Source organism: Podarcis liolepis (assembly GCF_965112155.1).
Source record: "Podarcis liolepis genome assembly, chromosome: 2".
In the NCBI taxonomy this organism is placed as follows: Eukaryota; Metazoa; Chordata; class Lepidosauria; order Squamata; family Lacertidae; genus Podarcis; species Podarcis liolepis.
The window spans coordinates 78,934,866-78,951,189 of NC_139555.1; the positions used below are offsets into that span (position 1 = coordinate 78,934,866).

General features: G+C 39.1%; 2 protein-coding genes across 11 annotated transcripts in view; one reads left to right on the forward strand and one right to left on the reverse strand.

Moving 5' to 3' along the window:
- CFAP92 (cilia and flagella associated protein 92 (putative)) overlaps positions 1 to 16,324 on the forward strand; it is a 332,392-nt gene that overhangs the window by 314,848 nt on the left and 1,220 nt on the right. The window lies entirely within an intron of this gene.
- IQSEC1 (IQ motif and Sec7 domain ArfGEF 1) overlaps positions 1 to 16,324 on the reverse strand; it is a gene marked incomplete at its 5' end in the record, with an annotated part of 298,180 nt that overhangs the window by 233,899 nt on the left and 47,957 nt on the right. For all 10 annotated transcript variants that reach the window (XM_083489190.1, XM_083489202.1, XM_083489191.1 and 7 more), the window contains one exon: positions 9,898 to 9,927. In XM_083489190.1, the coding sequence (XP_083345316.1) occupies positions 9,898 to 9,927 (30 nt within the window). The remainder of the gene's footprint in view (positions 1 to 9,897; positions 9,928 to 16,324) is intronic.

Below are 16,324 nucleotides of genomic sequence, written 5' to 3' on the forward strand. Positions count from 1 at the left end.
ATAACACCAGCCGCTGTTACCATCACGAAAGACATTATTTATTCATTATTAAGTTATTGAAGTTCTCTAAATTCTCTTACCTTGTGATCTTTGAAATGTTATTTTGTTATTTAAATTAAATTACAGAATTCATATAAAGAAACAGGTGGAAAGAGGGGGAAACACCTCCCTTCCCATTCCGTCACTGCTCCTGGCAAGGGAAGGGAAGGGAAGGGAAGGGAAGGGAAGGCTTGAGTGTTTTGGCTGGCACTGAGTGAGAGACAAAGGTTCATAAAGTGATGGAGCAGAGACAGCAGGTACAAGCACCTGGATCTTGTTGCAAGCGAGGAGAGGAAATGCAGGATTTACCTCCCATTAACTCTCATCCGACTCCCAGGGTTTAAGCTTGGAAGAACTCCCCTGACATAGCAATATGCCTTATGAACTGGAAAAAATGGTTTAGACATACACTAAAGTTTTACATATCTGGGCTTGTCTAAACAAACATGTTTTTAGCAGACACTGAAAAGAGTAAAGGCATCTGCCTGATGTCCATAGGCAGGGAGCTGCAGAGTGTTGGTGTTGCCACACTGGAAGATTGATATCTTACAAATGTGGAATATTATGTAGCACTTGTAATGGGAGAAGAATGCACCTTGACTTTTAAACAGAAAAGCAGCATTTTTAAGTGCCGATATGATCACTCATTCATGTATTTATATGCTGCTATAAGAGCACAGATCTGTTACAGATCAGATGTATGTTGTGCCAGGCAACAACAACATCTTAAGAGCACCTGGGTGGTGTTGATAATAATAACTGAATTTTTTCAGTGTAGATGACGGACCATCAACAAAGTAAAATACTGGGAAGTGACTAGTTGGATAATCGCAACAAATTAAAGCAAGTGTCAGTTATAAAAATAGGGGAAGGCAGATATAAAAACATGTGGTTAGAAGGTAACTGGACATATTAGAGGATCTCAGGCTGTGGCAGCAGATTTTGGAAGAGCCTCAGAAGTGGTCAGTTTTGCATTGCGTAGGAAGCTGAAGGCCTTCCCCACCAACATGGTGATTCGCTCCACAGGAGTCTCTTATGAGTAAGAATATGATCTTAAAAGTTCATAGAATACAGGTAAATTGATCTATACACAATCACTTTCATATGTCACGTTTTATTTGAAGCAATAAAATGTGTTTAATGAGCTGGGCAAGTCTCTGCTTTCACTATGCATTCCCATAATAAATTTAATGGAGTTTGGTCTTGTATGCTTTAGAATATATTTCTGCAATAACAAAATGTAAATAGACTTTCTCAGACACATGCTTTCATATTTATTATTTAGTATAAGGGTACGGGAGAGAGCGATATATCACAGCTCTTCATAGAATACAAGCAGTGAGAAGTTTTATTTGAATAACTTGCAAACATATCTATGGTGACCCTGAAATAATCTCCAGCTTTACTGCCCAATTTATAGGCAGCAAAATGGGGTGTGTGTTTTTCAATCCATAAGGAGTGGAAATTGCTTGCATCCCAGGCATGCAGGAAATGAGTTTTCCCATGACAAATCTCTCCCTATTTGCCAGGGAGCTGGCCACTCCTTTCTCTCCTACACCCCAACATTTTGTGCTCAAAGTTCTCAATAAAATTCTTAGCTCAGCATTAAAAATATATTACAGGCACTCCCCCCTTTACACGTATTCACATATATGCACAGCACTGGGAGATGATAGATAGATAGATAGATAGATAGATAGATAGATAGATAGATAGATAGAATCATATTCGGAAATAGTGGGAGACTGCTGGAGCGTCCTTGTGACTGGCAATGAGATCCTCCCCAGAGCCTGAAGAGGATTTCAATGAGAGCAGAGGAAGCCCCAAAGAGACCCAGGTTGCAGCAGGGTTTTGTTTAGGCTGCTGAGCCTCCCCATCTAACAGCTGGCATGTGGAGTAGCACAACAGCAGCAGAAGTCACCACTTTCCCTCGCATCATCCAGCCAGCCTCAGAGCTTAGCTTTAACTCTAGGCATTCTGGTCTGGTTTGGAGAGAGAACAGGAGAGAGTACTGAAGGGCAGGGGGAAATAGGCATTTAAAGGCTTTTTAGAGGGTGCTCCCCACTTTACACAATTTCACTTATGCAAGCAGAACTATCCATATTCACCTCAAATTTTATTGTAGGCAAAATGCAGTTCTAGTTTTGAGTTTTTTGTTGTTACACCCAACAGCATCAGAATGTTACGACAGATACTGCCTCTAATGGTTACAATGGATATAATATTAAATTGGGACAAAAATGCATAGAAGCAAAATTCCATCATTCTCATTGAAAAATTTGAATAATAAGTGTGTATTGGCAATAAGTAATATGAAATTGAAATATGAAATAGACGGGAGGTTGGGTCTTTAGTGTTAAGACCAATATATGTTTTATTGTTTTCTAAGAAAATTATGTGTCTATGGTTATTCTTTGTGTAATTTGGTATTTGTGTTTTTTTCCCTTGTTGTATCAATAAAAATCTTTTTTTAAAAAAAATAAAAATAAAAAATAAAAATTTGAATAATAAATTACAAAGCAGAATTCACACCCACTTTTTGAATGCTAACTTTTTAAGCTCAGAATTTTTTTGTTTTTGGCAGGCTAGAAATTTTTAACTGTCAAACACTAATTAGCATTGCATGCTATCACAGGCTGTCCAATACTAAATCGCACTGTGTGTGATCAAAAGCTTTATAAAGAATATCGTTACACATCAACTGCCAAATGTTGAATACACTTGCATGCCAACCATGATAAAAACCTGCCAAATATGACAGTTGAAAACTACTGATATATCTTCCATGGATCCCCAGGTTCTTTAGTAGCTCAGGGAATACTCTATTAAATAATGGATCAAAGACTACTAGGCTTCCTCTACAAATACAAAGCCACAAGGGAATACTAGGTGTTATGTCCAATACTCCCTGAAATAATCTTCTGTGGCATACAGGGGCTTGGATGGCAGAAATGCAGACTCCTTTGCCTCCCATAATCTATCAGCTATCTATACTGTCAAATGCTAAATATCTTTGTGTGCCAATTATTAAAACACCACAAAATGCCAGCTGTCATATAAATATTGAAATAAAAAATAATTGGGCACCAAACATAGACAATGCCTATTCAGAGAATACGCAAGAAACCAAGCATTTGAATATCTGAAAATGGACATTTGAGAGTCTAAAACAAATTTTAGCTCTTTGCATCTATGTTATAAGACATTAATTCACGTGTTTCAGAATGTATTGGGACCATCATATACTCCTGAAAATGAATTTTTGAAAAATTATGTTGGCCAAGATAACAAATTAACAGGAGTAAGAAAAATATTTATTTAATAATATTTATATACCATTTGCCATTAATAAATACTGTTGAGGTAGTTTATAGAGTTAAAAATATGAAAACACATTAACACAAAGCAATACAATAAAAACATTGCTAGATGCCAACAATATAGGGTAATTAGGTCAGTGCTAAAGGTCAGCAAAAACCTAAGCAATCAGGTGAGTTTTCAGAAACAGTCAGCCAGTATCTTCCAAATCACAGTGAGGTGGTTATTCCAGAGTGGGCACACCTATAACATTACTTTGCTTTGTCCCTATTCATCATAGAAAACTCTCTCATGCCATTTCCCATTTGTTCCACTTTTAATCATTAGGGGTATGTGAGGCAGACTATTGCAGTGGTTTTCAACCAGTGTGCCGTGGCTCCCTGGGGTGCCTTGAATGATGGTCAGGGGTGCAGCAGGCAACACTGGTGTCTGCCCCTCTTTCCTTCCCTACCTCCTCTGATGCCCGCTCATGTTTCTGCCTCCCAAAGGCTTGTATAGGTGTTTGTTGCAGCAGTCCCAGCTACAAGCTCTGGAGGCGAGTGGTGACTCTGGGGCTGGCCAGGGGGTGCTGGTTGCCAGGAGCTGAGTAAGCAAGCAAGCAGGCAAGCAAGCGGGTAAGGAAGCCTGGCCAGCTAGTCTGCCAGCTCTTGCTGCTTGGAAAAGACAGACAAGTGGAAGGCTGGGCAGGCAGGCAGGCGCCGCGCTGGCCTTTCTTGTGCTTGCTGTGTGCAAGGCCTGCCTGGGAGCTGAGTGTCCGGCATCAAAGGGGAGCCTTTTCACCAAGCAGGCCTGGCGGTGCCCACTGCTGCCTCCCAAGGTGAGTAAGGTGCTGGCCTCACATTCACCTTTGGCCAGTCTCTGTCAGGCCACTAAGGCTGGGGGCATCCTCTTCCCAGACCCCTGAGGCACCCCTGAGGCATGAGGAGGCACCTCTCTTTGGAGTGGGGCTGGTGTCTCAGAGACCAGGAGTGATGGTGGCGGCTGCCCAGAGTACTTCCAAGGAGAGGGAAGAGGAGCCTGAGGGAACACTTCACAAGGGAGGGTGTTCAAAAACGGGTGAGGGACTGCTGGCTCTGCAGGCAAGGGTGATATAACTGGGCTTTTGAGGCTCAGGGAGCATTTCCCCACAGGGGAGCAGTAGAAATGTAGTTGGCCAAGGGAGCCATGGACTCAAAAAGGTTGAAAACCTCTGGACTATGGGGTTATCATCCTGGAGACCCTTGGCCAATCATGGCAGGGGAGGAGAGACAGCCAGGCAGGAGAAAACCTAACCATTTAACTGGCAGTCAGGGCCCAGCTACGGAAGTAGCTAGGTGTACTTAGGAGTTTGTCAGGCAGGATAAACCTCTTTAATTTTCCCAGGTGGAGGAAAAGGATGTAGAATGGGGCTACAGGTGTTTTGTAGAAGGAGTAAAAAGCAGGAAGCCATTCTAGGAAGAAATTGTTTTAATAGAAACAGTTCTATTGTGGAGAATTAGAAGTTCTTTTTTAAACCTGAAACAAGTGTTTCTGAAATAAAATAAGTGCTGTGCCTTTACTAGTAAAACGATCAAGCTTTATCCCTCTTTGAATGTTTGCTAATAAGAATAGTTTCCATTTTCATTGTGCCCCGGCTTTAAAATATATCTAGTTCAGGGAACAAGTTGTCAAATGAAGCCTACCATCAACAGTCCTTGCTGTGCGTTTATATTATATGCCACCACATATAGAGAACCCTCAATTCTTGGTTGTTGTTGAGAGGGAGAGGCCAGGTTAAATCGCCCCAGACTCAGTCATGTTGCTCTGTTCCCACATCTTCACTGAGGGAGTGTGTCACAGAATGACACAGTGGAAGTAAACTAATCACATTTAAATCTCCCATTGAAAGCCATGTGATTTAAAAGCATTTCACCTTAACTGGATTGTGACATCATTCTGTTATTAGAAATTACAAATCAAGATTGCTGGTATAATTTACCTGAATGCTTAAAACATAGTTTTATTCATTTTAGTATAAAGTTCAGAATAAGAACATACTTTTGGAAGCTATTTTGTATGTACTGATTTTATGCTTAATAAAGCATCTATTCAGCTGAAAGACCACTCGTTTCACATTCTTTCTGTTCTACAAAGTACAAAGATGGTTGCTTACGAAGCATTTTGTACGGGGTCAGTTCTGTGGAACCAAAGCACGTCTTTTTATCATTAGCTTGTTAACACTTTGATATAGATATTTTGACGAATGTCTACTCAGATAGCCCTGTGTGAAATTACCTAGGGGGACAACTTGAGTCTTCCACTACAGGGTTATTAATATTAATAAATGTTTTACGTAAAGTGCATGACCTTGCATATCTCCTGCTCTCAAGTGAATTCTCTAATAATAGTATCCCCCAAAATTCAACTCATATCTCGGTTATGCGATACTGATGTTTATTTCACACATGAATGACCAGATTCTCAAGCAGCATGAAGGTGCCTTCACATTTTTGATTCGCATGCCAAAGAAGTGAAAATGCCTACTCATCTCTTCAGGTGTGCATGCAAGTATTTAATCTACTGAAATATGTTAACAAAAACATGGTTGAAAATTCAAGGTCAAAATAATACAGCAATGATTTGGCTAGAAGTTACACACACACACACACACACACACACACACACACACACACACTGACAACTACTACTACTATTACTACAGTGGTACCTCCATTTACGAACTTAATTCGGTCCGTTCTTAACCCGAAACCGTTCTTAACCTGAGGCATGCTTTTGTTAATGGGGCCTCCTGCTGCCGCTGCCGCACAACTTTTGCTTGCATCCCAGGGCAAAGTTTGCTACCCGGAACACCTACTTCCGGGTTAGTGGAGCTCGTTACCTGAAGCGTTTGTAAGGAGGACGGTACGTAACCCGAGGTTCCACTGTACTGTACTACTAATTAAGGGTACCAAGAAACCCAAATTTACTAGTGAAACCAGGAACATCTTTCACATCTCTTCTTCGTGTTGAAGTTTATTGTAGCACTAATTATTTACTTGATTTATTTATTTAATTTATCAGGGCATTAAGAACAGGTTATTAAGACTTTCCATATCAAAGAAAAACAAGCAAAGAAATAAAAAAGACTCAAAGCATATATACCTATATGTTTTGTTGCCGCAAATATAGGAGCAAAACAGGTAGCAAAACAGGTAACTCACAAAATCTCCCTTAAATATACAATTCATAACACGTGAACAAATAAGCACTAAGTGAAGCATTCAGGAAAACATCACAGAAGTAATCAACTGGCCAAGCGTAAAGAGGAAGAAAAATTAATTCAATCCGTCTCTAATATCACTCCATAAAGCCACATGGTTTGATGACGAAAGCCCATCATGCTTTCTGACAGACCCATATTTAATAGAACAAAACCATTTCAAATAAAACCTTTCCCCCCTTGAATCCTTTCTTTATTCAACTGACAAGTTATTTTTACATAAATGCCACCAACGAAATCTGAGAATACCACCCCTCCAAGCAAATTAGCTGTTACAAATTTCGAATTTCAGACTACCACCGTATGGACCCCAATAAAAATGGAAAACATTAACTCCTGTAAAGTATCTTTTTGTCACCATCATTGATAATGGACAACAGTGCCATAAGTGGATCTCGTGCCAACATCTCTCCTGTAATCAATTGAAAACCTTATTCCAAACCTTATAAACCCCTGGGCAAGTCCGCCTGATGTGATAAAATGTATCTTGCCCTCCACAGCTTGTCCATTAATCTGGGCTGGTACTGAGGCTCCAATACTTTGGCCACCTCATGAGAAGAGAAGACTCCCTGGAAAAGACCCTGATGCTGGGAAAGATGGAGGGCACAAGGAGAAGGGGACGGCAGAGGATGAGATTGTTGGACAGTGTTCTCGAAGCTACGAACATGAGTTTGACCAAACTGCAGGAGGCAGTGGAAGACAGGAGTGCCTGGCATGCTCTGGTCCATGGGGGTCACGAAGAGTCACTGTGACACATAGGAAAATTGGCAAATTACTTGCAGATAGACTCATTGCTGCTCATTGTGGCAGGCTTGTTGGTTCAGCTGAAGTTGCTATGCATACCTTTCTAGTAGCATAGTCAGTCCCTCATGAGTATATCTACCTCATCAACTTGGCAGCCCAGGGGACTCTCATAGGCAGGAGGAGCCAGCAACATGGGGCGGCACTGGTCTCTCGACAGCAGTGTTGCCAGTTGCTGAGATGATGCAAGGTAGTGTGGTGGCAAGTTCACAAGCATACCAGTGCTGGGTTGGTTCTGCCAGTGTACCTGAGCAATCCAAGCCTTGCTGCTGTTCTCCCCTTGCACTAGGACATATATCTTATTTGATCCTTAATAAGACACCTATAGTGTTTGGATGTTGGAATGGTGGACTAGGTTAGATATAGCTTTTATATTACTGAATAAAAGCCCTCAGTAGTAACATTTGAAAACGTATCTTTACTCTATTACTTTCACTCTAGTAATTATTTTATTAGTTAATATTTGGTAGCTAGTAAACCACAAAGAAGCCACACTTAAGATCTGTGGGGGGCTCTTTCTCCTCCCCTTTTAATTAGAGGGTTACCAGTTATTCAACGGATATAAAAGCTATTCTTACAGTACTTTGCATCTCTTTTCTACTCTACATTGGTTCAGGGCCATTAGTTTTCTACTTCCTTTAGAGGAGTTTATATCACGTTAGCCACCAGCTAAATAAAATGGCCTGCAATCAAGCCTTCTGTATTGTCCTGCCTTTGCTCAGAAGCAGCAACATGATCTTTGCCCTTAATAAGCGACTTAATTATCACTCTGCTAAACTGCATACTTATTAAATACCCCTAGTAAAACCTCACACTGTTAATGACTGTGATGTGAGAGGAAAGCAATGAATGATGGCAAATATACAATGCAGCAGAAGAGACTATGAATATTAAGTATCTGTGTGATATATAGAAACTGAAATAATAATAAGCCTCTCACACTCATGGACATTTAAATTCTTTTTAAAGATCTTACTGATAAATTTTAAATTGGGATATCTGTTGCAAAACACAGAAAACACGTTCTCTGGTGTAAAACAACCTGAAGTTTGCATTATTAAGTCTATAGTGAGAAAAATATCCTATGTCTGCCATTTTAAGCATGTTGATTTGAACTTAGTGGGGCTCATTTCTAAATAAACATCCACAGCCTCAGACAATTTGCTAATCATATTAATATATTTTCATAATGTCCAACTACAAGTTTAAATCAACAACAACCAATTTTTAAAAAATGCTGAAATTGAGTTAATATAAATTTGCATTACTCCTTATTTGATAACCTATGTAAGTAATTCAGCCTATCTACAGAATATTTTTAGAGTAATGATAAACCAATATAAAATAAATTAATACCATAAATGTTTCACTGAGACTACACACCTGCTCCAACAGGTAAGCATATGATTATTGCTTTTACAAAACAATTTTAATATAAAAATGTAACTAACCCCTGGAAATGGTGTATGCATATTTTGAAACTCAAGTAATGTTGGACTATTTTCCTGCAATTCAAGAAAACCTGAGACCATTAAAAATATTGCCAGCCAACACATAGCATTTGTAAGATTTGTTAAATGTGAAAAAGGTCAAAACAAGAATTAATCATAGATAAAGTCACATACTGGAACAACCAAGTTCAGATCTACCACAAACTGCAAGAATAAAAGAGCTAATTATAGTCTCATTGGAAACAAAAGAATCTATAAGGGAGAAGCAGATACAAAAGAACCTAACTGGATGCATGGAAAAACAAGTTGGTATCAGGTTACAATTCTTACAGTTCGAAGAACAAGGTGGCCTCTAGAAGAGAGCCAAAGGTGAAAAGATTTACAGTTGTGGCAACACCCCAACACATATCTTTAGCTGGAAATGAAAGCGTTCAAATCTCTCAAGCGTATGTAATCTGGAAAATACTTTAGCTAATGGTTTTTTTTTAAGGCAGCAGGCAATTCAAATCTAATCTAATAGGAAATTAGTTTTACATGGGAAAAGGAAGTATGTGCGGGATTGAATGTGGGTATGTATGAATATTTTTAAGGATTGTATGAAATGTATGTCTGTTTGTATATCTGTAATATGTATGTATAAATGTATCAATGTTGAATTATTCCAGTAAAAATTCTATTTTAATTTTTTTTAAAATTACATGTAATTGCATGTGAAGCACACCTGTCTGTGGATGTTGTGCCTAAACCAAAGAGATCTTAGAAGGTTGCAGAATCTTGGCTTCCTTCAAGTACAGAAAGCCTCCTTTACATGCAATGTTATATGTTATTTTAGTTATTCCTAACTTTAAAAAAGAAAACTTTGGCATGTTTAAGAAAACAGAGGTGTCCAATTTTACAATTAAAGCATTAAAGTGTAAAAGAAAAAGGTTTCATACTGTAAAGTAGTTTTTTAAAAGAATCGTTTTATCAATGATGGTTCAGTATCAAGCCAAAAGGCAGGACATGTGGTTGTAATAAAAAAGGTTCAAAAAACACTGTACAGATACATACCTGATGCTTCTTGAACTTTCACCTTCAGACCTGTAAAATAAATTGTAAAAAATTAGATTACCAATTTGAACTCCCCAGCAGAAGCTGGTGTCTATCACTATATTTATTCACTAGCAGATCTTGACCATATTTATTCACTAGTACATTTTGACCCTGAAGCTGTTACTAATGACAGATGTAAAGCTACCTTCACTACAGTAGCAAGCAAGGGGAAAATAACAATGGTCTTATGTGTGGTCTAGAAAGACCAGTTGGAATGGGATGTACATTTGTAACCAATTAAAACCAATGCAGTGTAGACTGCCAGTATCCACACGACTGAATGAACCTTTAGGCGCTCCTCTGAGGAACAAATGAGTGGCAGTTTTTCCTGGAATGCAATATTTCACTTTGATTACGAGGCTGGAGTACCTTTCTGAGCTTCAGAGCCAAATTACCTCATGAGTAACCTTATGGGGACCACATAACAGAAACTGTCAGGTCCAGAGACAAAACGGGCAAGGCAGTAGGTGCTACTCTTCCTTTGTAGAGTAGATTACAATCTAGCAAAAGGTTTCTGCAGACATCCCTCTCCATCCAGAAAAGAAAGGGAAATCATTGCAGTCCAAGAACACATTTCAGTAAAACAAAAAACACTTGCAGAGGTTGTGGAGCACAGCCAGTGAGGGATGTGGACAAGGGAGAAGGATCACCACCCCCCTTTTTTAGAAAGAGCCAATGTGTTCATATGTGTGTGTGTGTATGTGTGCGGGGATATGCGTATGCTTTGCCATCACAAATTAGCTTCACAAATGCCTGCCACTTGTGCTCTCAATACTGATCATGACTGCAGTGAGGGCAAAGGGTTAAATTCCCTCTGCCTTGCACACCATGGTGCCAATATACCTTGCCCTCCAAATTAAAGAACAATCATGCAGGCTGGAGTAAACTATATGCCAAGCATCATGTGTAGTTTGTCTCTGATTTATACTTGCCGCTTCTAGTCCAGAGAATATTATGTGGCCAGAAGCCCACTAAATAACATTGACCTCTATTATGTGATGCTCACACAACTCATAAAATGCCTTTTGTTGTATTTAGCATTGATCTATCCACATTATATCATTGTTAGCTAACCGCCCCCCCTCCAATTCCAGACAAAGAATACTAGCAGCACATTATACTATCCACATTTGTTTCCTATTCCAGGTTTTAGTATTAAATGGTGTTCTTAAAAAACACCACACACTGTAGAATCAAATGTGATCAAATGCATTTAGTGCCAACAAAGTCAAAGCCGAAGTAGTGTTTTTTTACTGAATGAACAGTGATGGATACAATAAAATCCAAGGGAAAGCTGATATAATGGTATTTCCATCAAGAAAAATAAAAGGATATTAAATAGCTAGGGTGCAATCCCAAGAAGAATCCCAAAAGACTGACCAGGCTCTGTACATGTGAAGGGAGCTTTTGAGCTTCCTATGTTGCATGTGAATCTCAATTTAAAAGTGATGCAGGGGGAGATGAAGGATGCTTTTGGATGCTTCTGAATCACATAATCTCCTTTCCCCTCTTATGTTCATGAGTTTTTCAAAAGAATGTGAAGATTAATGTCATTCACGCACACACAAAATTCAATGTTACTAAGTAAAAAGAGAACACTGGTGTAGATTTTTGACAGATTCAGGCAAATAATCTTATATATTCTCCACTGGATGCTCATCTTATTCATGAAATATTAAAACTGTATACATTACTAGAGTCACAGGCATGTATCTGTGCCTTCAGACTTTTGAAGATAGGATGATAAACATATATTGATTTTTATTTTCTCGCTGCTACATTTTTTTTCTTTTCATAAGTATCAGCCTTTAAAAATGAGATTTGGTAGCAAAATGATATTGCATATAAAGAAAAAAATTACATGGATTTAATTTTTTTAAAAAACAAACAAACAAACAAACAAACAAACAAACAATTTTTAGTCAGCATACTCTTCAGAATATTAGGAGGAAAGGATGTTCTATTTTTCCTCCTTAGGAAATATACTTAGTATTTCACACCAGTAGCATAAAGCTCCCTTCCCTACTATTGTCTTAGAGTCAACACACACTACAATTCTGGTTTGCAATCTTTGACTGCAGCGACTGCTCAAACCAGTTTATTTTATTTCTAAGTTTATATCCTACCCTGCAAAGGACAATCAGGATTCCCAAGGCAGTAGGACTGGATGTCACAGCAAACTGTACAAGTGGGAGGAATAGGCAAATTAAAAATGCAAGCTTGAGGATGGAGAATGCGATATATGAGAGATCAGTTACTGGGATATATATATATATGGTTTTGCTGTGGGTACAAACGATACATTTCTGCACCTCTTCAAAGAGTAATGGATTTTGTATCGCTAAGATTATCTTCCTGCCAAATGGCCTTGTGGACTAAATGATAAGCATCTTAAGGGTAAGACTATATCATAAAATCTCTTTGTGCAGAGCACCATATGTATCAAAAACAAGTGTTTCAAGATGCAATGATACTTTTGAACAATTATTGAAAACCAGACTGTTCTTGAAACACACTGCTATCTAATCGGCTCTAGTCTGAAAGCCCTATGCATACTACTTTTGATTCCAGTTGATCCTGCTCTAAGGGGAAGTTGGTACATCAAGGCCTGCACCAGAATATTTGCTCCTAGAGCAGAACTAAACATGTTGCTAACATGGTTCTTGCTTGAGTGCAAGATTATTCTTTCACTAATAGATCAGGGCACTAGCAGTGTAGGGGTCTTGAACCATCTGCATCCCTCTGTGATTCTTATCTGAGTTGGCCCCTCTGCAGCTGCTATTGGCATGGTGGAAAATATCTCCCATTGAACTGAGTAAGAGATGTTTTTATTTCTTGTGCTAATAGCAGGCACAGGAAGCCAAATCTGGATTGGATCCACAGGGGGCAAATACTTAACACCCCCTATCCCAATGCCAGGGTTCCAATCTAGATCAGCCCCTTTCCCCTATGCTGGCTATTTGTGTAAGAAAACTCTTGCACACAAATGGCATAATGTAAACTTTGAGCCTTTGCTCTGTTGAAGTCAACCATCGGCTTGCTCAGAGCTGTCCATGGTCCTGTAGAAACTGCTTCCAACTGAACTCCAGCTATTCTGCATCTCGCTTTCTGAGCAATGCATTTCATGTTCATGGCTGTAGTTTCTAGCTGTTCATTTCAGTACACACTATTATCTATTTCCTTTCTTTCAGAGCCATGCTTAGCACTCCTTTGAACAGAGCTTAATGTTCTGGAGTTATTTTTCAGCAACAAAGCCATATGTAACAAAATCAAATTTACTCAGTTGGACTATAACCAAGTTTGCAACACAATATAATATTATGGTTAACGCAACTATAAAGCTATCATTTTTCTCCTAGCAGGGATTGTAGCCCATTTCAAGACAAGATGTCTCAAACACAGAACGAAAACAGAATAAAAACAATTGTACCCAACTATGAAGCAAACTATGAAGCCTGCCAACCTAGCAGTTCGAAAGCACCCCCGGGTGCAAGTAGATAAATAGGGACCGCTTACCAGCGGGAAGGTAAATGGCGTTCCGTGTGCTGCGCTGGCTTGCCAGATGCAGCTTGTCACGCTGGCCACGTGACCCGGAAGTGTCTGCTGGCGCCCGGCCTATAGAGTGAGATGAGCGCACAACCCTAGAGTCTGGCAAGACTGGCCCGTACGGGCAGGGGTACCTTTACCTATGAAGCAGACAACCTTGAAACTAAAATTAAAATTGCTTGAAGTCTCTTGAAGAAGCAAAAAACTGTATATACCATGATCTTCACCCCAAATTGTTCGAGAACAGGAACATGAACAATTCAATTACAGCTAATTTATCTTCCAGAACATTTACCTTTTCTACAATTTTACATCATAAATAAAATAAACTTCTCTTGATTTTACTACTGTAACTTTCTTATCTCTGGTATTCCATTATCTCATCTCAGCCCTCTCATATCTGTCTAGCATGCTACTGCAAAAAATATTCACCTTGTGTCTCTCATGTGACATTCATAGGATCCTTGTGCTTATGCCAAAGCCCTGGCCTTCTGCCCATGATCTTGATTCCCACAGCTCCACCACCCAATGTCCAAAGGTCTCTGCTCCCTTGAATGACACTTCTCTTGCTGCCCCATATGCTTGGAATCATGTGTTATCTGAGAAGCACAATGACAATGCTTGCTCAATAAGTATTAACATGGCTATGATTTCACTATAGTCAAGCCTAAGTGTTTTATTTAGCTATTGTTAGGAACTGAATTTAGCATTTAAATAGTGTTCAGTGAGTGGCGCTGCCTAAAGCTAATAACTACAGTTGCATTTGTTTCTGACTCAATATATGGATTGCTTAACCAAGCTTTGCCCTCTAGAGGGTCACGCTTAAACATATCTGTAGAGTAGGAAGTAAATCTGATGGCATTATGCAACACTAATTTTGTTGCTAATGTGCAGTAGTTGCTTTCAATCGGCGACTGAACAGGAAGTTGTGGTTTCCTTTTGGCACTTAAATACTGGCATTTGCATTTTCAGAATAATTTAAGATATTACTAATAGTGAATTATTCAATCTATTTAATACTAAGAAGATGCAAGATCACAATCAAGCAACATAACTTTTTTTCTCCAAATAACAGAATATGCATTTATGAGTCAGAAATGAAATGTCCTTGGGCAGTGTCCTGTGTACTCAATGGAGTATTCTGGAGTGGGTGGCAATTTTAAACAATTTCCCCTTTTCTCTGCAACCACCTGCATCCCCCAATGTGTTCCATATGACTAGCAGCCTCTTGCGAACAGTGTGGAAAGTGGCATGAGGTGCTACAAGAGAAAGGGACTAATTTGCAAATATTCTCTCCCTCTACTGGAAGCCTCCATTGAACGAAACCACCTTCTGTGTGCTGTTATCATTTTTACACTAGATTGCAACTACGATATGTATTTTCCCTGCTGAAGTCAGAAGAAACTAGACATTTGCTGCATGCCTCCTTTAGGTTCCTTTTAAAATCTTAATATACTAAGAAAAGTAATTGTCACTTTATATTCTTGTGTAATCTGTGTTAATATGCTTTTGACAGGTTGGCAAGGTTCTAGTCCACAGGGTGCTGGTGTTCTAAAATGACCACACCTATGATCAAATAGACTATGATTACCATTGGAGGAGATCTCAGAATTAAAAAAAGGGGTAGCGGTGGAAGGCTTTACTTGTACAATGTAGTTTATATGATAGCCAGAAGGGCCCCTTCAAAACATCCAAACAATTATTAGTTTGCACAATTAAACCACATAATGATCTGCATTGTTTATCTCAAGACTGTCTGAGCAGACAAATAAAGGAATTAAGACTTTAAGAAGTGCGACAAGAACCTTGGATGGGAGCCTTCTATATTTCAATTTGTAGGTTCAATTTATACTCTCAGTCTCAGGTCTGAAAATTTAAAAGGTTCAGACTTAGACATAATGACTTAACTGCATCAATAATCCATAGACAATGGATCCGTAGGTGAAGATTAAACAGCACTTTATAATCCATGCCCCAAATCTCTTAAGTGTCAAAGAGCTTTTAGGCTTAAAACAATCAGCAAATTATTTTGCCAAAAGAAATTACCACAGGGATTACTGAAGTGAAGAGGAACATTCAACATGCAAAACCATAGTATAAACTTCACTATCTAAAATGGAAAATAAGAACGATTGAACACAAAATCTTACTTGAACTTTATAAAAAATATATGCCATAACATATGGAGACACATGGCAAGCGAAAACCAGAAAAACCCCCAATAACCTAAGTAACTATAGCCAATTTAGGGGTACTGAAAGAGGGGATTAAACACCCCATCAGTCCAGCTGGTTGGTTACTTAAAAAGAAATACTCCTGGGCAGAATATAGAGTTTATTTACTATATGTGGGAGTTTATACACCAACCAACCGAAATAACCAACCAAAGAATTAGCTCTGTTGCATGATGCTATATTTGGCTAGGGGTGCCTAACCCAGGAATAGGCAAACTCGGCCCTCCAGATGTTTTGGGACTACAGCTCCCATCATCCCTGACCACTGGTCCTGTTAGCTAGGAATGATGGGAGTTGCAGTCCCAAAACATCTGGAGGGTCAAGTTTGCCTGGTTATGCCTGGCCTAACCTATGGTGCATGGGCTATATAAACACACCTTCAAACCTTTTCTGGGGTCTCTTTATGGCCCTTGCCAGACCCAGTGAAGTGCAATGTACTATCATATGCATGTAGCTTAAACAGTCAGCATCAACATTATGACTAGTGCTATGGGGATATTTTCATACCTGCTCAAAATCCAGTCAATATGTTCCCAGTGGACTACTTCTATAAACACTATGATGCTTTCTGCATGTAACACAAGCATGATTTAACATGTATGAGT